This window comes from Chamaea fasciata, unplaced genomic scaffold, assembly GCF_029207755.1.
Source record: "Chamaea fasciata isolate MVZ Bird 193981 ecotype frontalis unplaced genomic scaffold, bChaFas1.0.hap1 SCAF_8, whole genome shotgun sequence".
Taxonomy (NCBI): Eukaryota; Metazoa; Chordata; class Aves; order Passeriformes; family Sylviidae; genus Chamaea; species Chamaea fasciata.
This window is the reverse complement of record NW_027094093.1, coordinates 17,989,264-18,010,003: the sequence shown is the minus strand read 5'-3', so window position 1 is coordinate 18,010,003 and position 20,740 is coordinate 17,989,264. Positions and strand designations below refer to the sequence as shown.

At 37.8% G+C, this 20,740-nt stretch overlaps 1 protein-coding gene across 4 annotated transcripts in view; it reads right to left on the bottom strand.

The window, feature by feature from the left end:
• OLA1 (Obg like ATPase 1) overlaps positions 1 to 20,740 on the bottom strand; it is a 114,114-nt gene that overhangs the window by 68,722 nt on the left and 24,652 nt on the right. For all 4 annotated transcript variants that reach the window (XM_066189916.1, XM_066189915.1, XM_066189917.1 and 1 more), the window contains one exon: positions 15,317 to 15,444. In XM_066189916.1, the coding sequence (XP_066046013.1) occupies positions 15,317 to 15,444 (128 nt within the window). The remainder of the gene's footprint in view (positions 1 to 15,316; positions 15,445 to 20,740) is intronic.

Here is a 20,740-nt window from a genome sequence, read left to right as displayed (position 1 = left end):
TTGAAAATATCATGCTTAAACTTCAAAATGTTTAGAACAAACACACAACAAATCAACAAGAGACTTTTCTGGTACCAAAGAAAAAAAAAGAAACGTTTGAAGAAAGCATAGCTGTTGCAATGCTGTGACAACAGGATGCATTTTGTTTTTCAGCTAGCCAACATTAACTGAATGCTTAGTTTTCAAACAATTTGTGTCTATAAAAATTTTCTAAGTTTTTTGAGATGCTACTGTAGAAGAAGGAAACCTCCAAAAAGCTATAAAGCTGTTAAGTTTCCATTCTGACATTTATTTAATAGTACATACCCATATAAAATCTTTTTCTTTAAATAAATTGGTAGGCAGTATAGCTAAGAAAAAACATGTTAGGTGAACAGAAGATGGATTACCCTTGACTAGACTTTCTATTTTGGTGAAAAATCAGAACACTGATCACAAGCAAATTTCTCTGTGGTTTGCTGATTACTAACATTAGAAATGTTCTCTGAATCATTTAAATCATCTGTTCTTTACAATGTGCTTTCAGTTACTTGTTTTCAATTTTCAATACAACACTGCTGATAGTATTACAATATCCCTTCCTCCTAAGAGAGGCAGTTAGACCCTGTCTGCATTCCATAGGAACAGTGTCTTGCTCTCAGATGCAGCTCCATCTGCCCTTCTCCCCCACACTGCCAGCCCAAAGCCCAGCTTACCCATCTACTCACTCCATCAAGACACGAAAACTGGTGCCATATGATACTGATTTATGAATTCAAACTGCATCAAAAATTCAAACTGCATTTAAATGCAAGTAGTGTTTTCCCTTACCAAAGATTTCCAAAAGGTTCTTTCTTCTCAAAAATGCTGAATGTTTCAGCCTAGTTATGTGGAAGTATTTCTAGGCAGGGCTTGTGTAAAACAGAATTAATGCACTTCCACATAATTACACATGTTCTGAAACAAAGAATGCTATTTGTTCTCCAAGGCAAAGTTTGAAACAGGAAAAAAAGTAACTTCACAGTGATTTTATGGGTGAGATTAGAAATTGCTTTGTACTAACTTATCAAATTTCAGCAAATTTAACCTTTCAACTTAAAACTTATTTTCCTATAGCTGCAGTGGTCCCAGAGATATCTTTCCAGTCAAAAAGCCTTTAGCTCTCTGAGACTGCGAACAAATTATCCTTTCTCATATTTTCACTGCTCTAATACAATAAATTATCAACATTCTAGTAAATAGTACCACTGATGTACAAAATCCTGTTCACCAACATCACCCTGCTGTTACACAACAAGAAAACAAAAGTGGGAAGGGAAAAAAACCCTCATCAGCAAACAACGTGCAGACGCATTCTGGAAAAAAAAAATCCATATACAAAAAAAGATGAGAGAAAAGCTTAATTTTATGTTTTTAGCTGACAAAAGCAGCATTTCTCTCCAGCAGGGAGGGAATTTGGATGTTGCTTATGGGAACCAGATGAAGGGACTCCTTGTAAGACTGCAACACACAAGCTGGAAACACTGGTGTTCTGCACCAAGCTGTCCATACAGCGGCAGCTGAGGGCACCGTCCAGGCAGGCAGTGCCTGTCAGCCCTGCGGGCTTCCCAGCATCACTCTCCCTGAGGAGCCCATCTTCCCTCCCCCAAACATGGCCCCATGTGTTCACAACACCAGCACAGCCGAAAACAATGAAGTGCTCTACCCCGCACATCGAGGGGCAAGCGCAGAGCACATAGGAAGAAGAGCCTGTAGCCAACAGCTCATCCCCCTGCCCAGGGAATCCAAACACATCCACCAGGCACCAGGGTGGGAAGCACACTGGACACATCCACACACCACTTGGATACACTGCTCCCCTGGACTCAGCTGCTTCCCTTAATTCACTGACCAGCAACCTGCCCCTTTCCATCTACAGCAAGATTAGGAAAAGACTAGGTTGTCAAAATACCTTAACACGGCAACATTACACTAATCATGTAGGAGGAAAATGAAAATTTAATAATATCTAACACTCTTTTTAAAAATAAGGGGCTTCATTAAAAGCAAATTGTTAAATAATTCTGAATGGTTTTATCTTCTCTTAGTAACTGCAGCCCTGAGGTTAAGGTGGGGCACAACACCTGAAAAGCTGAGTGGCCAACTGAGCTGGCAGTACCTTTGCTCTGCTAGGCATATTCACAGTGCACTTCCCAGCTCCAACAATGGCTAAAGCAAGTCAACAATGACACTGGAATACTTCTCCATGAGGAGAATATTTACACACAGTTACACCCCATCCCACCCCCCAATTATTTATTTGAAAGTGCAACTGCATCCATTAATACTCAAAACCACTCACAGTAAACCCATACAGAGAAAGGAAAAAATTAAATTTAAACAAGCATATGAATGTTGTTATTTTATCTCAGTGTGTGACAAATCAACTAGAAGGAAACAATCTATCTCCTCACAAGAAGAATGTGAACTTGCAAATGATCAATTAAGTCATATGCTAAATTATTCACTCTAAATGGCACAGACACCTTAACGTGAGTCTGCAGAAGTAATGAATACAGAAGAGAGGAAGATGCTTGTTTTCTATAAATATATATACTGATTTGTCAAGGTTCAGACCAAGACATCTTTATTCACACTGACCAGAACTTGACTGCAATTCATGGAATTTGAATCACACAGTATGACAAAATAGAAGAACTGCACCCTTGAAAAAAATGTAGAAGTACTTTAAAAGGTCACTTTTGTTCTCCCTATTTGCTTACATACACATTTTAGGAAAAATGACAACAGGAAAATGTGAAAGGATGAGAGCATGAATTAATAATTAGCGAGTTAGCAGCTTAGAATTATGCTGGAATAACAAAACTGAAGCACCTTAATAAAGTGAATGTTGTTAATGGCTTATCAGTTTAAAAATAATCATATTTATATCAAAGCCAGTGTATGGGAAGAGACTATATGAGAACTGTATTTTTTAATACTATTTTGCATGATCTTTACCTTCCATTTATGTTCTTTTCATATCCCATCCCTACACGATTATTGTCAGAACAGTGCTGTAGTCATTATCTGACAGCAAGTTACTTTTAACTTAATTTCTATCTAAATCTCTAACTTAGATTATTCCTCAGAAGGGCAAGTTACTAGACCAGAGCGAAAGAATAGGAAAGTTGAGTTTATGTGCTCCTGGTCTCAGGGTTTTAAGTCCAAGGAGGAGGGAGCTTTTCACGCTCCAGGACTAGTATGCAGCCACAGAAATTTTATCACAGATTCAGTAGACCCAGTGAGTCCTGCACACAAATTAAGATGGAATCGCACAGTAGCCACGTATTCCTTCCAAAACCAGAGCAATTGAAAATAAAAATCAGCAGTAAGGTAGCTTAGTTATAGCCTCATTTCTTCAAATGGGAACTATGCCTCACCTGACTTCAACCATACAGAAATTTTGAAGAGATGTTAGGCCTTTCCTAAGGCTATGGGGGGCAAGACAGGCCTACTGCATACTCAACCAACATACACAAACCTATACTAATTTCACCCACTTGGCTGAATTTTCCACAAAAATCACATTTTATTCAATACAACATAATTTGAGAAGGGGACAGCAGATTTTCCACAAATTTCCATAGCACTGAATATCTGTTTTAATACAAGGAGAACAACTTTAAAGAAATCATAGCCAAGTCACATGCAAATTCTTCCCATTCACTTTGAAATGGGAAGACATGTAAATAAAAGAAAAATGCAGCAATAGTAGAAGAACAGAACATCACAGATTAGGTATTTCCAACAGAGAAAGCTGTTCAGTAGGTACCTGTGCAGTCATTAGTACAGTAGGGTCAGAATCAGAAAAATGTGGTTTGCTTCTGGGTCTTATTTTAAACCGTGCAAACAAAAACTATTCTGTTCATGTCAAAACGTGTTCATATGGAACAAAACATCTCCTGCAGTCCGGATCACTTCACTGCAAGGCTTTTTTCTCTGTTGCAATATCATCATGTGCCACTAATTTGCCAGTTTAAAAAAAAAAAAAAACCACCAAACCCTGAAGCCTAACGTATTTTTATCTACTTGTTAAAAAAAGTACGGGAAAAGCTCCCCATAATGGAGAAGGGAGGAGGAATGAAGGGGGTGGGAGACAAGAACAGGACACAAAAAGCACCTTTTCCAAAGACTGTTCTAGGCAAAAGAGACATGTCATGTTAAACAGTAGTCAATAGCTGTGTACAACCAGTAAACAAATTCAGCTCTATGAAAAAAGGACTACATCACCATTTAGTGGTTGCAATTTAGATTATTCTAGCGTGTAATACTTTAATTGTATAAAACAAAGCTGATGTCACAAACACAAAAGAACTTCTTGCAAAGCAAGCACCACAAGTAATTTTTATGCTGCCACTGATGGCTGACAAGTGATGAGCACTTTGTTCGAATTCATATACTTATGCATCTAAGGCAACAGGTGGCTTATAAAAAGAAAACACTAAGAGCTTTTTAACTCTTCATTATCAAAAATTTTATAATATGTTTTATCATAATGACTAAACAATCTCTGCAAATAACAGCTCAACATACTAACTACAAAGATGAACTATGGCTCAAGGAAAATTATCCATTGTTTTGTTAAAAGCAGAAACTGAAGTAAGGTTCTGGATCCCACTGACTTGAGCTCTGCCTACACTCACAATGTTTTGTAATTGCACCAAGCACTCAATATTTAAACTCTGTTATATATAAATTAAAATCAGTTTAAGACAAAAAAAATTTATATTTTCTTGCTGACTGTCTTTTCTATATCCATCTCAAACAACATCTAAATATTGTGGCACCCTTGGAAGGAAATTTCATGAAGTACATTTTCTACTCTTAAAATCAATGGAAAGTGACGCATTTCACTTGCTGCTTAACGTAGTTTTGGGCCAAAAGTGACATTACAGAAACAACATGGTTTTTTTCTAAATACTGCACAGTCCAATGAACAGTTTTGTTTCCTTTACACATACAGAGAGTTATTAAAAAAAAAAAAAATTTAAAGCAGCTACACTGCACAGAATGGAGGAACATACTTCATTCACATTTGCATTTAAGTGCAAAGGACTTCAAAGCAAAATAAAAGACACCATAAACACGGAGAGAACTCAGATGTAAAAAATAAAACTAAACTAGAACAACCTGGAGTGGTGTTCATGGATTTTGTTACATTTTTTAAAAACTGGAAGGTAAGTTGAGAAGACAAAAATGCAGTAAGAATACCAAAACAATCTTTATATTCTGCCTTGTAATTAAACTATGAAATAATCACCTGCTTATGATTAAAGCATTTTAGTGTTTGCTGGTTTGGATAGATTAAACTCACTTACAACATATTAGACTTTCTCCTCTGCATGGCAGTTTCACCATGACACCCCTAACAATTTAAAAATATGACATCAATATTTCTTATCTTGTACACTACACACACAATTTCCATGGTGACATTCACTGGATTAATTTTTCTGCTTTTTGACACTTCAGAGAACCCAACCCAGAGTCTTAAACTTTCACACACTCAACTTCCCATTCCTACTGCTATTTAGCTTTGACACATTAATTTTCACATCAAATTACCAAAGCTGGGTGCATTAAAATATGCTGTAAGTGTCAAGGAACTGTTATCTCAGTAACAGCTCTCTAGGCTAGTACTGAAATACAAACCTATGCTCAAACACATTTTAAAAGTTTAACTAGTAAAGTGAGTTTGAGATACAGTAGCTTCTGCCATCATCCCTATCAGGAGAAAAACCTGTATGACGGAGTGGGGAGATGAAGAAGGTAGAGGGAAGGAAGAGAGGATGTTGTTTGATTTTGCAAAGAAAGTCTTTTAAACTAACTTTAAAAGGAAACAAATTAATCATGTATTACTTGAATACGCAGAAATTTAATTACATATCTAAAGATAAACACTGAGGTTCTGAAGAATCTTCTTGCTATTTTACCAACAACAGATGAAGCTCCACTTTAACTGCAAAACCTAAAATAAGAACCAAGGTAGCATTTCTGAGGTATTTTGGCAGGGGAAGTGTGGCTTGATATTTTGTTAATTGACTCCAGGCACAGAGGCTCCAGGGTGTTGTTCGAGGCTAGAGATCCCCTGGCATCAAAACTAAAGCAACAGTTTCCAAAGCAGCTCTTGCAACAACTGCTGATAAACACCCAGCATTTAAATCTAGCCCACTGCTAATTCTGTTTTCTGCAGAAGATACTAGGATAAAAATTCATCTTGAAATAGACTAAAAAATAGATGGGAGAGACTGAGTGGAGCAAATACAAGAGTGACAAGTTCCAAACAGGAAAAAAAAACAGGCCATAAGAATTTCTGCTGAGATGCCGTTGATAACTGACTAATACATAACTCCTTGTAAACCCAAGTAGAAAAGCAAAACTTCATCTTCAGCCAAAGTGAAGCTGGACTTGATCAGGACAGAAGAGAAAGTCTGGAAAGCATATTGAAAACACACCAACTATCTGCTGAAGGCTCACCAAAAGAAGCCAGCAGATTTCCACATCAATACTTCAGCCTTACAACAGCACAAAGGCACATCTGCAACCAAACTCTGCATCTCAATAACATCTCAGCATAAATAACAGTCATAAGAAAGTCAGATTTCTTCAGACTCCAGTGGACAACATGCAAGGTTTGAAAGAAAACATCCCTAAATCTTGTAAACTTAGAAGAAAGAAGTGAAAAAAAAAAAAAGGGGGGATGCAACTGGCGTATTTCCTATGGCTGCCATTTTGCAAACATTTTTCATCTTAGCAATCTCAGCTTAATGCTCCCTCAGCTAGAGCAGCATGACTGTTTGCTGTATTACATACTAAATCTGATTAGAGAAATCACCTATTTTTAAATAACCCAGCAAGAAGAATATGGTTATTTTTAAGACCCAAAACCCCTTTTACTACGTGGTTTCACAATCAGTTCCTACAGCACAGAAGAAAGTGGCAGCATATCCATGAGAAAAGGTGTCAGAGTATGGAGCTGCTTCAGTTCACAGAAGACCTTCCCATCCACTGTACAAGTCTGGCACAACGTATGACTTGGAAAGGGACAGACATCTATTTCTTTTAAAAGTGGCATTTTGGCTGTTGTAGAAACCAGGCTGCTCCAATCAATAGCAATTCTGAAAAGAAACCGAACCAGAAGCTTTTCTGTCAGTTTATTAGAGTCTCAAACTCTCAAAGGCAAAGACAAAGGAACTCTAAACTGACAATCCACGGGTCACAGACAAATCTGCTTGACACAGAACAAAAAGGAGGTATATATTAATAAAGTCTTACAACAGCATATCTTAACTAACCCAGAAGCCTTGTTTAGTTTGTCTAGGATAAGGAACTTAGAGCCAGAATAAGAAACCCAAAGCCAGGTTCCTCCTGGTCTTCATTTGCAGTAGTTACTCCACTGCTCAGTACACAGCGACCAGATCTCTAACTACTTCTTGTCCATTTTAATACTGAAGTCACAAAAGCCTTGGAAATTATCACCTCAGCTCATTTGGTATTGACTCACCTGCATATTCAACTCCAAAGCAATGAGGGACAGTGATAAAGAGCCCCTGGGCAGCAACAGCGAACTCCTATTTACAAACCCAGGGCAGCCTATGCCCTCAGCTGTTTTAGAACATAGCCACCTACAATTCAATTGAGAAACAGAAGTGCTTCAAGGAACCTCTCTAGTTTAAATTTTTCTTTAAAACTCTGCATTAAAAAAAACCAAAACAAAACACTTCCTCAACTTTCTGAAAGGGATGCTATAATATTCTCAGCTTACAGACTACTCCCCTTTCTGATACAATCATGCAGCTAATTAAAGTGAAAACAGTCAGCCACTTATCTTTTTGCAAAGAACCATTACTTTACCTTTTCTGAGGTAGCCTTCCTCTGACCAAAGGAAAACAGGCCTTCACATTTCATATTAGAAACACAAAAAAAAAATCCATCTGCAGTACGTTTCCCTTCAAGCTTTCAAGAAAGTCCATGAAACAACAAATAAAAAATTATTAATAAATTATTAAACTCTCAGTTTTTCAAAGTCAGGATACTCTACATATTCAACAAAGACACCCACTCAAACAGGTAAGCATGTATTTCAGAAACAGTCACCCGAACACCCTAACTCTATCACACGATGATTCTCTGACGTATTACAGAGGAAAAACTCATCTGCATTGCCCAAATAGCAATTACACACTGCCAAATCACACACACACAGATCTATAATAAAAGTAGTTGTAGGTCAAATAATAGCAATGACTCAGTAAAGATAGCCTGCCTGGTCTTTATTCTCAGGGGAGGGAGGGTTTACTGGTCAAGTACTTTATGACTCACAGTGCAGTATATTAGAAATTTTCTATGTATTCTTTAGAATTGAGAGATTGCCCTTGTAGCTCAGTAGGTAGCTCTCCTGTTTCTGGCCTACGAGGTCATAGCTTTAAGTCCCTGCTGAGGAAACTTAACAAGTTCCATCTATAAATAGAATGGCATTAGATGCTGCTACTCTAGCAAGGGTGGTGGCCTTTAGACAGGAAATTTTGTGTTTTCATCTGTTCTGATACAAAAAAGGAACTGGACATAAAGAGTCATAGGATATTATGCTAAAGATGAATGACAAAGTGGGCTCCAAAATCCACAGTCACTTCAATTACCATGACACTAACAAATCTAGCATTATCAAACTATGATAAAGGCTAGTGAGGAATGCAAGAACAGTAATTTTCCTTCTCAATGACAGTAAGTAATTAAATAAAATTACAGACTATATAATATTTGAGACTGAAACCTCCTAGGTACTATACAATTAAAATTCAATTTGAGACATCAAGAGGCAACCTCAACATAAAACAAATTTTGGACTGTTTGATTAATAACAATGTTTGAACATTCATGGCCCTCTCCATCTGAAGAAGTAAAGTATATCCTTGAGAGACATTTATTTAGTGATCATTGATTAATAAGACACATATAAATTTTTGCTCCTAATATCCATATATTTGGGGAGGCTTATTCAGCTCTCAGAACAACTACATGTGAGAAATTTGAGAATGAAACCTATTTTAACACTTACCTGAGTTTATTTGTGCTTTAAACTGTAACTACGTGGCCTTAGAGGAACATGGATTAAAGCTCAGGTGTCAGTTTTACTTAGTCTGGCAATGTAATTTACTATTCAATAAAGACAAAGGCTAACTCACTACAGTGATGACTATTTTCCAGCACCTCTTCCACAGTCTGCACCCACATGCCCAGGAAAACAAATTCACTCCTCTGCTAGAGACAAAGCTGCAAACAGAATACTGCAAACAGCTTTGAGGTACAAACCCACAAATTTTGTTCATGTAAACACACCAAAAGAAAAGAAACACCAGCAATAAAACAGGAGATTAGGGTGATTTTATAATGTGATTTCCTGCATCTCAAACACACTAACATTATGTTCAAGGACGATGACAGATCTTGCAATGTTCTTCACAATTTCTCAGCATAAGAGGCTATTGCCCTTCCAATAATTATCTTTTTGCCTAAGTGAAAAATCAGCTTAATTACAAGTTTTCCACAGCTGGCCAAATTAGGCTAGTTGATCCGGCACTGGCAGGATGCTGGTGTACAAAATGTCTCCCTCCCTCTTCCAGGTGTAGGTTTCAAAGTAGTAGTAATTGAAACTGCATGAAAGAAGATTCACAAGAATCCCATCCTGGTCCTTTAATTCCACTATCAACATTTTGGACAATAATGTTCTAGTATCTAAAGCACACACAAGGCTCTTTTCTGCTCTTCAGATCCTTCTACAAAGAACTGCTTTTAAGCATCAGCCTTCATCCTAAGTCTCTTTCCATGTTCTTGTATTGAAAAGTGGACACATACAAAAGACAAGAGCCACTGTGATGCCTGCTCTAACTCGCAATCTACTTCAATTTCATTTACATCCACTGCCTCTGCTGCTGGACTCCAATCCTACATGGTTATTTCTCAAAAAGCTTCTTTGAGCAGATGTCTGTACAAACACTTCTTCTCTCTACCAACATTATTTCTGAGCAAAAAGTCTGCTGTGCTTCCATCCTCGGATTCAGTGAGAAAAATCCAACAGCATTAGACAACAACAGGTCTCCAAGGTCGCTTAAAGTTAGTACATGACACTAATGACAACCCCATGCGTTTCCCTGCAAGAAATCTTGTGTCAAAGAAGTACTTTTTGGAAATAAGTCTTCCATGGCTCATTGTCTCTTCAAATCCCTTTTTTATCAGGCACTTTGTGGGGTCCTTTTGCCTCAAACTGAATACTGCATCCAAATGTGGAAAAAAAAAAAAAAAGTTTATTCAAACATGCTTCCTTTTACTTCACATTACCAAAAGGGGAATGAAGGCTTGCATGCATATGAAATTCCCCTCTAGAACATTGTTTGCCTTAGAGCTTAACTTCACCTGCTTTGAGAAGGGACTGTCCCCAGTGTTGCTCATTACCACAGAAAGTGGTACAGCACCAAGAGGCTTGATGGGATGCAGCCAGGTATCATTCACTACATGAGCACTGTTTCTGCCTGCAGGTACCAAACTGCTGCTGTAGGGAGGAGATCTACATGAATAAAAGCTCTAAAGTAAAACACAGCTAAGCAACCTCTGAAAAATTCTCCTCTCCTGCACAAAAGCATTTTTTTAATGAGGAAAAACTAATGATATGTAGTAGTAGATAGTACTACTACTATCTACTACTATCTAAGATAGTAGTAGATTTGCATGTATCTCCCTAATATTAATAGCCTCCCTTCCCTTCCAAGGCAGTGGGCATAGTATCAGAATGTGGAGACGTAAAATTCAAAGTCAGGTAACACATGGCCTAAGACAATTACCCCTAGTTTGTTTTGTTTCTGTGACCTGACATTCTGAAATTGCAACACGCTATGCAAAAACAATCTTGCACATACAAATTATTTCACTTTTGGTGATGATTTTGCTAAAAGGAGCAGAGGAATGGCATTTTTGTAAGTCTGATCAGAAAGATCTCCTTTGCAAAGCCTTTTCTCAAAATCAAAATACTGTACAACATTTAACCAAAAAAAATCTCAAACAAACCAATCTACTGACAAAAACCCCACAAGCATTTGATTAATACACAGATGCAACTGCCAGTTAATTTTGAAAGCTTTCACAATTCCTGGATTTAATACGGAGAAGTTACTGAAAGCCAACTGAAAGTTTAGCTGAACTATGAGCCATTGCAAATATTTTTATTAAACTTGAATTCAGCTGCTCCAACAGTAAATAAGAAAATTCCAGTAGGAACAATCATCTACTCAATTGCATACATCAATGCATCTTGATTGTGTAACATTAACAAGCTTGATATGTGCAGAAATTTTTAAACTTTGGTAGCCAAGCAGTGAAAAGTTTGTATTTGTAAACAGACAACCCTTTTTTAGGGTGTCAATTACACTTAGCAATATAAAACAAAACCAAAGCATCTTCAAAAAATTGAACCAAATTATGTCAAAGATGACACAATTTTTTTAAGACAGACATCTCTTAAAACATCAGACATCATTTCAAGGTGAATTTTGACACATTATGAAGATGAAAGAAACAGCTTCAAATATTAGACGTGACAGAGCCAAGCCACAGCTGCATAAACTGAGCCACTGTGATTCCCAAAGCACAGAACACACATGCTGAAAGGATGAGATGTAAGCCGTACTTTGTTCACTGAAATGTTAGTGCAGTGGAGTGTGGCTAAGTGATACCCTCATATGCCTCTTCGGATTCCAGGAGCAGCAATCAGCAGGTATGGTTTCTTGTCAGAGAACATGGGGGCAAAACACATCATGCCTCAAGTATACAAAAGCTACAGATGATAAGAATATTTATACAGAAAATACACACATTTTTATAGGAAGTAAAAAAAAAATAAGTGAAAAAAGAGGAGGTATCTTTTTCAGTCAAATAACTTTATCATCACTTTGACTTTTGTGGGTGAATCGGAACACTGGCAGTATTACAAAAAGCTACCATTAACCTTCATGATAGTAAAAATACAAAGTCAACTTGATTTTAAATGCTGAGCAAAAATCAGCAAAAATATTGTCCAACTCAGTTTTGATAGTGCTTTTTTCAAGTAAGAATAAACTACGCTCAACTGACATGGTTCATAGCTATCGAAGTAATGACAAATAGCTTCAGAAGTTAGCTAAAACCCTGAAGGAGGCAGAACCAGGGGGTGGACTAAACATTTCCAGTTTTAACAAACATAAAACTGCAGTAGAAGCAATTAAAGCTTTCTAGGAACCCATTTGCATTGGTCACACCAGTCACTTCCGTAAGACCGCAGGGGATGTTTACCTAGCTTCGTAGTCCTTTCACTCTTATCACAAAGAACAAGATTTCACGGATTATCAGTTACCAAACTCCCCATCCTGCTGCTAAAAGGCAGCTGGAGCTCCTCTGCTGTGAAGTCAGAGCACTTCCAGAGAAGCAAAGCAGGAGCTTCCCAGCCCTTCCTGCCTGCACTCCCCCCGCACCGAGTCACCGCAGGCAGTTCACACGATCCCCTGCAGGACTGGCACGCCAGGGGATGGCACAGGCCAAAACCCAATGTTCCCTGCTCTACTTTAAACACTGGGCATCCAACCCTAATGTTTTTTTTATTAATTGAAAAGGAGCATTTGACAGCAAAGTACTTCTACAGACAAGCTTCCTCCCAGTTTCTGTACCTTTGAAGAGACTGGGTTTCATTAAAGAAACTAAAAATAAGAGAAAAATGTGGAACATATTTGCTAGAAAACTAGGACTGCAGAGTATCAGTGGGAAGAGAAATTCAAAACCATGAAGAGCTCTAGCTGCTTAACATCCAGTACCTTCAAAAACTTGACAGAGATGTAGCAAGGGCTAAATACCGGTACCTACCATTTACCTCAGTGAAACATTCTTTAAGTGCAATTTGTAAATTTACATTTGTAACAAAGTTCCATTTATAGTTCACCGTACAAAGAAAGCAATTTTCTACAAGTACTTGTGACCAATCTGCCATAAAAGTTGAAAGGTGGTTAAAGCCATTAAACTGAGGAAGAAACACAATGATAACCTTCAAACAGGTGACAGCCTGCCTTCTGTCACCACAAAAAACACTGCTGCCTCAGTTAAAACTGCAGTACACCTGAAACATGGAGAACAGAACCGCCAGAAATGTTTCAAATTAAACTGTGAAACTTGGAAGATGAACAAAGCTGTAAGTACCTTAAAGCACGTGTCAGGTAACTATGGGACTGCAAACACCACTATCCAGGATAACCATTTCAAAATTAAATCCCCCATTACCTCAGCCAGTTAGTAAGCAAGTATATCTGTCTGAGGTTTCACATAACTGGGTGTGACCAAAAATACATTATACCCCTACGTCTAAGAAACTGGGATAACATCTGAAAGTTTTCTTTTTAAGTGTATGGAGACCAACTGGTTTAGAGCAAGTATCAGTACATTATTTTCAGTTTGTGCACTTTTACAGAAAAAAAAAATCCACAGAAAATATCAAAGCCCAAGAATGCATTGCTCTATTCTTCAGGGGGAAACTTAATTGCCTTGTTTACTGAGCTAAGAGAATCTACTTCATACTGTCACTAATCATGTCTAAAAATACCGTGCTGCTCAACACAAACTTACCTCTCCTTTAACTTGTCCTGTTACCCTACCATGTGTGGTTGCCATGTGTTGCCTGTTTCTTTGCATATATTAAAACATACCTTAGACACATAAACAATGTTTTTACTGATTTAATGAAAACCATATATCTCAGGAAAAGTAACAGTCTAACCAGGATATGGAAATTTTAAGACTGAAAATCTACAGCCATTTCAAGTTGGGGGTATTGTCTCTTTTTAAATGAAGTAAAGAAAGTAGAGAATTAGCCAGGTGGAAATAGATAGCATTTCTCCTCAGCTTTATGCCATGGAAGAGCTCACCCGTGTACCTTGTGGTGCATCCACTGATAGGCAACAGCCTTCTCCAAAAAACATCTCAGAACACAACAACAGTGTAATCTGTTATGGCAGCTAGAAAACCCACAAATAAACCTTCTGTCCTAAAGAAAACGCAGTTTAACACATCCCCAATAAATAAAGAAAACAGGCTCAAACCCTTTAGCCTAGAACTATAAAATATCTTTGATGAGCTACCAAAGTTTGTCTCATCATACTCAACTCTATTCCTATCAAGCCACTTTCTTACCTATTGTTACCTTAACTAATACAACTTGGTTAATCCTCAAACTTCTTTCAGCAAAATTACCAACTGAACCAAGTTAAGGCAAAGCTAACAAGCCTTTCTTCAATTTACTCAGGCATGCAGAGCTTGAAGTCTACAGCACAAATCCACAATGACCTGCTTCTGACTTCCTGCCTGGCATCCATAAAAAAGAAAAAGACCAATTCTCTAAAGGACTCTGCTTCCCATGCTGGCCATTACCCCAGGCAGTAGTAGTGCGTATCACAACAGCATAAAGACAGGGAACAACACTTTCAGTGCTCAAGGGTGAAAATGTGTTCCAGATCAAATCAATATGAAAACAAACACTAAAGTTTTCATGCTTTGAAAACACAGAATCACCAGATCACTCCCTGTTACAGTTCTTCTTACCAACATTTCATCATTCTTCTCTTCATCTTCAACAACACCTCCTTTCCAGCTTGCTGGCATACAAGTCCCACCCTCCAGTCCCCTGCCTATTGCCCTTGAACAGGAGCAGCCTGTCCGAGTTCTTCTTAAACAACCTTCTACTGTGACTGCAGAGATTCAGTGTTGAGTGTCCACCCACCAGGCTGAAAACTGACAGTTTCAGGGCCCTGGTTCCCAAAGACACACAGTTCACCAGAAACTTGGACCAAATGCTGGTAAAAGGCAACAAAGAAACTTCATCCTCTCAGGATCTGCAAAGTTTAAGGATTTACAAAAGCAGCAGATTTCAACTTTCATTTCTCTTTTATTAACACATTCCATTCCTCCTTTTTCATGAAATTAAATATATAAACGGCAATGCACTGCTGGCAAAAGAAGATGACACATCATTACTGCAGACTTCCAAAAACCCAGTTTCTTTTTAAGTCTTCAGTACAAAGGTAATGAAGAAAGGTATACCTTTAAATAGCAGAGGATGAGGATTGTCTTGGCTGGAAAAACCCAAGACCTGATGGCTTTGAATTGAATGGTAGAAGTTAAATTGTAATGGATATTTGCTCCACAGCTATTAATTACAGTACAGTACAACAATGCTGTCCTTAAGCATTGTCCATAAGCAGAGAAACAGGTAAGTAAGTTTACATACGCATCAGATGAAAGATCCCATCACAGGCGTTAATGTGAGACAAGAAGGAATTTCCTAAGCCTTGTCCAGTGTGGGCTCCTTTCACAAGGCCAGCAATATCCACCACATTCAGAAATGCTGGAATTTTGCTGAAATATAAAAGTTAGAAGCTTTATTACTAAAGCATATTAGCCAAAACTTTTAGCACAGAAATAAATTCAGAACATGAAAATCCAACACTTTTTTTTTTTTTCCGGGAACAAGATAAACATCACAGTATGAAATGCATAAGACAAAATTCCCCCAATCTCATATAAAACATCTATTCTCTAAGTTCTCTGTAAATATTTATGTAAAATTAAGTAACCTAGTACTGAAGTGTGGAATCATACAGACAACTACACAATAATCAAGCAGGCCTGGAAGACTGAGGCATATATATGTCATGGGTAATGCAGTTTTCACAGAACCAAAGAGGTAAAACACAAAAGGCCATTGCATTCTGCTATTGCACACCTCTAAAGTTACCATTTAGTTCAGTAGGTTATGCAACTTTCTCAAAAGAGCACTTTTTTAATGCAGTGCTGATTAAAATTAGCAGTGCTCAGGATTATGCAAACAATTTGGAAAAAAGCAGGTTAAGTTAAGATGGTATTATAACATAAACAGCTGTGATGTTTTCCACCATAGTGAACAGCAAAGGGTTAAGCAGACATGTTCACATGACATTTTATACAGCAACAACAGAACAGTCACTAAGTACAAATTAGCTGACAGAAAAAAGTTTTCAAAGTTCTGGGAAATTTATAAACTGCAAGCCTTCTATCCTCCACAGACTCTCAACTTGTTAAAAATGAACGAATTATTTAATGGGCATTAAACTTTTCACGTACACGCTAAACCAATTACTTCTCAAAATCCAGCTGAGTCAGGAAAAAACCCCATGAAACCACTAAAACTTTGTGATGTGTTGACTAACAGCACCTTCATATGCTCTATGCAAAGAACATCATCGTCATGAACAGCGGCAGAGACAGAACCACACTGAAATACTGCAAATCTCTCACTTGCAAAAGACCAGAAACTGCACACCACAGTCCCAAGATCTCCAGCTTGATAGCTCCAAAATAAATAGCTGGAAGAGTAGTTCATTCCCATCAAACCCTTAATCACCATCATATTTCATTAGCACTATGCTAGGACTAATAAGGCAGCTCACTATTTTAGTGGCAGTAAGTATAGCAGCAAACACACAAACTCACAGCTTTCACACCCCCAAGGAGAGGGGTGTGACTACCCTGAAGCCAGCATGAGCAAAAAGAGCTCATTTGGAAAGCAAGAGTGTTCTGTTCTATGGTGAGTGTTCTTCAACACAGATTCAAATCCAAAGATAAAAATTCTATGGTCTGCCATAAGATGCCTTTTCCAAAGACCTACCTTGGCAGTGCTGCCCACAGACAGAAACAACTACAAAGGTGGGAATGAGGGCTAGGGATGACCTAGCCAGTAATCTTCCAGGCAGCATTATACTTCTGAAATCTTTACTGTCCACAGCCCAAACTGAGCTTTACCTTTATTAGTGCAACAACTCGATGATAAAAACATTTTTTCAAATACTGAAATATTTGACAACATGACTGCCGTCAAATCTGTAACAGCAGGAAACTCCACCAGCAGGAAAATCACCCTTCTCATCACAGTGCCTGGTATGGCAGCTATAGCCCAGACAGAAAAAACTGTACTTACAGAAATCTATGGATCATTGCTCTGAGCAACTGACTTAGGTAGAACAAAACACAATTCCAACTTTTTTTTTCCTTTGGTGCTACCCCACTTCCATTTGACTGCGAATAAATCAGCAGATATGCTTCCCCACTTCAAATTAGCTCTCTAATTTGGGGAGAGATGATTCACTAGAATCTGTTTGAGTAAGGAACGTCAATTATTTCTGGAAGAGCAGTGACCTGAAGGTTTTGTTTTCAATCTTGCTCTAACACTTCCAAAGAAAAATTATTTCTTTCAAGTAAAATAATTTCACAGTACAACATCTGGACAAAGTCTTTTTGTTTACCAAGGTGAAGTTCAAAGTGTCACTAAACCTGTCAGGTATAATAAATTAGGAACATAACATGTTTTATGTAATTAATATCTTTGTGATGCACTTAGAAGCAATTATGTAACACAATACAGTAGGTTACTTAAATTCAGGTAATACAATAGTGACTTTAAACTCCATTAGGCCCACGAAAAGAAGGGCCCATCCCTGGGAAGACAGATATTGTGTGCCACAAGTTAACGCTGTGGAATGCAGTCAAAAGAACGTGAATCTAAGTGCATTCTGAAGTAAACCAATTTTGTAAATTTCACATTTTTGTTCCACTATATTTTTTTAACCACCAGTACACAAACTCAGAACAAATCCTCATTTAAGACATTACCAAAAGTAACTCATGTTCTGAAAATAGAAGCCAGTAAATATTAATGCATAAACCCAGTAAATCCTTTTGCCTGATACAAACAGAACCAACATACTTCAGAAGAAACTGCGGGCAACTTCCCAGTCCTTGCTTTTTGATGCATACTCACTCAGAAGCAAGACAGAAAAATGCCACTCTTTAAAGCACTTCTCCACTGTCATTTTAAACTGTGTTTTAAGGAAAACAAAGGTAATGTAAGGAATGTTCTATGCTCCCCTCTCACCTCTCTGGTAGGATTAGCCTCCTAGCCAGCCATCAGAACAACTCACACTTTCACTACAAAGATGCCAGAGTAGAGCAAGACAGATACCTTCATATGCAGATGGCCACTCTATCACCAGAATCAACCTCAATTGCTACACAATGGAAAGAAAACCCCAGCATATTTCTTTCACAGTTGAGTAACACAAGGAAGAGACCTTTGAAGTGTGTGGGTTTCCAGAGCGCTTTCTCACCTTCACTTCGGGTACCACAAAGCTCACATTCCACGGAAATTAAAACTATCCCCACTGGCAGACACATTCCCGGGTCTAAATCTCTGTTTCATGGTAGAAAGATGAATACACAGAAAAGCAGAAAAAGGCACAAGCTAGTCACACTAGCCTTTACTCTGAAGGACAAATAGTAAACACTGTGAAACTAAATAAACAGAGAACACTGCACAGAATGGGGGGAAAGTACCGTATATCTTGAATATGGTTTACCGAAGACTTAACTGCATTTTGCTTTTTTTCTCTTCCTCTAAACAAATTAATTTCCATTTCTTAAGATTCGTTAGTCAGCATTAGCATAATGTCACTGAGCCTCAAATGATCATCAGGAACAGGTGGCATCAACTGATCATTTGTACAAATCACTGCAACACCAATCTACCATAAAGCATGTCACAAGGATTTACAATATGAAACAGAACACCAAATCCAGAAGTATCTCTATATTTTAACCACAGGTATAATGCTTGAGCAGGGATTTTTTACCTCACTTTGAAAATCAGTAGCACTGAGTTTGTGTTAGTGTACCACCTTCACTGCATGAGCAGCCATGCAGTAAAGTGCACAAGACTCACTAAGCCAGACAAAGTACAGATTTGCAGTCCAGTGGTTAGGGCATTTTCAGGAATAAAAGGCTCATGCATCTATAGGGTTACATATTTCATAGAAAAGAGAAATTCTTCTTCCTTTCTGAAAATTCATGCAACTTAAGTAAGAGTCATCTGTTACCATTCACAAATGACCTAAGTAAAAGCAGCAACACAGAAAGAGAACATGTATATTGTGACAATCTCTTTGACAGCCATTCAACCCTCAGTCTGTCCTCACTGCTATTTTTGGCTCATTTCCAAACAGAACAGTTTGGAACTCCCTCTTACAGGAGATTGTACTCCCTATTACAGCTCCCACAATCAATCTTGCAAGCAGTTTTGACCAATGTAAGCAAAATCCCTCACTGGGCAGTTAAAGGAATCTGCTTACAAAGAACTAGGTCCTGCAGATGAATCCTGGTCATTTCTAAGCAAGAATGATTTCACTAATAGCATTTTATCCATGGTACTGGCAAACAAGACTTGAACCTAATGGCACATGAACCAGAAGTGAAAAATCTGCTAATTAAATCGTACTTACATGAATTATAACAACGTAAGAGATTCAATGTGGATTACAAAACATACTCCGCGTCCTGTACATACCAAACACCTGCATTCTCAAACTATTCAGTAGGTTATTACATCAACAAAATACACCTTATTAAATTTTGCCTTCTCCCATCAGGTAGAAAAGATGGCTCAAAGTCACCATCACTTAAGATTTTTCCCTCACTGCTGGCAAATAAGCAATGCTAGAACCCACATGAAAGCCCAGGTGATTTATACAGGCTCAGAACAAACTGAAGAGCAGGCAAACTCAGTAACACCTAAGGAAAAAGAACATTAACAATAGGATATAGTTATCAATTTCCAGTAATTTTCTGTAAAAAAAATGGGATTCTTTCATAGATGCTGATATGTCAGAGTTCTAGCCGGCTAAGTTATTGATCTCTCACTTTGAAACTCCAGGGCATCTCCATTTACATAAACTCTCTTCTTAAACACAGACTAAGTCCCACAAGATGTCTCTCAGAAAGTCCCACTGCTGATCTGGTTTCTACAAAATGCTTCCCAGCAACCAATTACATCATTTTGACTTTAAAACTTTACAATGTATCTGAGCATGCTATCCTACAATGAGTTGAAGGGAACTTCCATTTAATATTGCAGAGGACCTTCATGATCTATTCAGCAATGGGATTTACTCAGATTTAGTTCAGTAACCATCACTTGAGCACTAAAGATCTAAATGAATGAATTTTACCAATCTGCAATGCAACAGAATAAATCAAAGCAATCTGCTGACAAAAAAAGACTGAGATCCTGAAGTATAATGGACAGTGCTAGAGTTGAAGAGGGGTAGTTGCAATTTAGATATTATCCTCCTTTGAGATAACTAAAAATACTTTAATTTTGAAAAGGACATCCAAGATAGATTAAAAACAGTCCAGGTGGAAGAGAAACATTTGTGGTCATAGTAAGCTTTGTGTTTGTGAACATGTGTGCAAGGCAACTCACAGGTGCAAACGAGGAACGAAACAAATACAACTTTTTAAGTAGTTTGATTCATCCCTTCTCTTGACACACTCCTGCTTATAATCTCATTTGATTTTAAGCAAGGGTGGAAGCAGAAACATAAGACTTTAAAATGACCTTTTTATTAATATTTTCAGACAGGCTGATTCCTATCAGCCAATGCAGTTGTTGGGGGTAATTACTTACAGTTAGGCTGTAGGTTATTTACCTTGGGCTTAAAGTGCTTCTTCCTGAGTACTTTCAGTTAGTCATGTAGCTTAAAGCAGGAAAAAAGATGCAAGTAATTGCAGTGAGGAGACTGTTGGGGCACAAAATAAATGAAGTAAAGAGGAAATTGCAGTTTCCTGT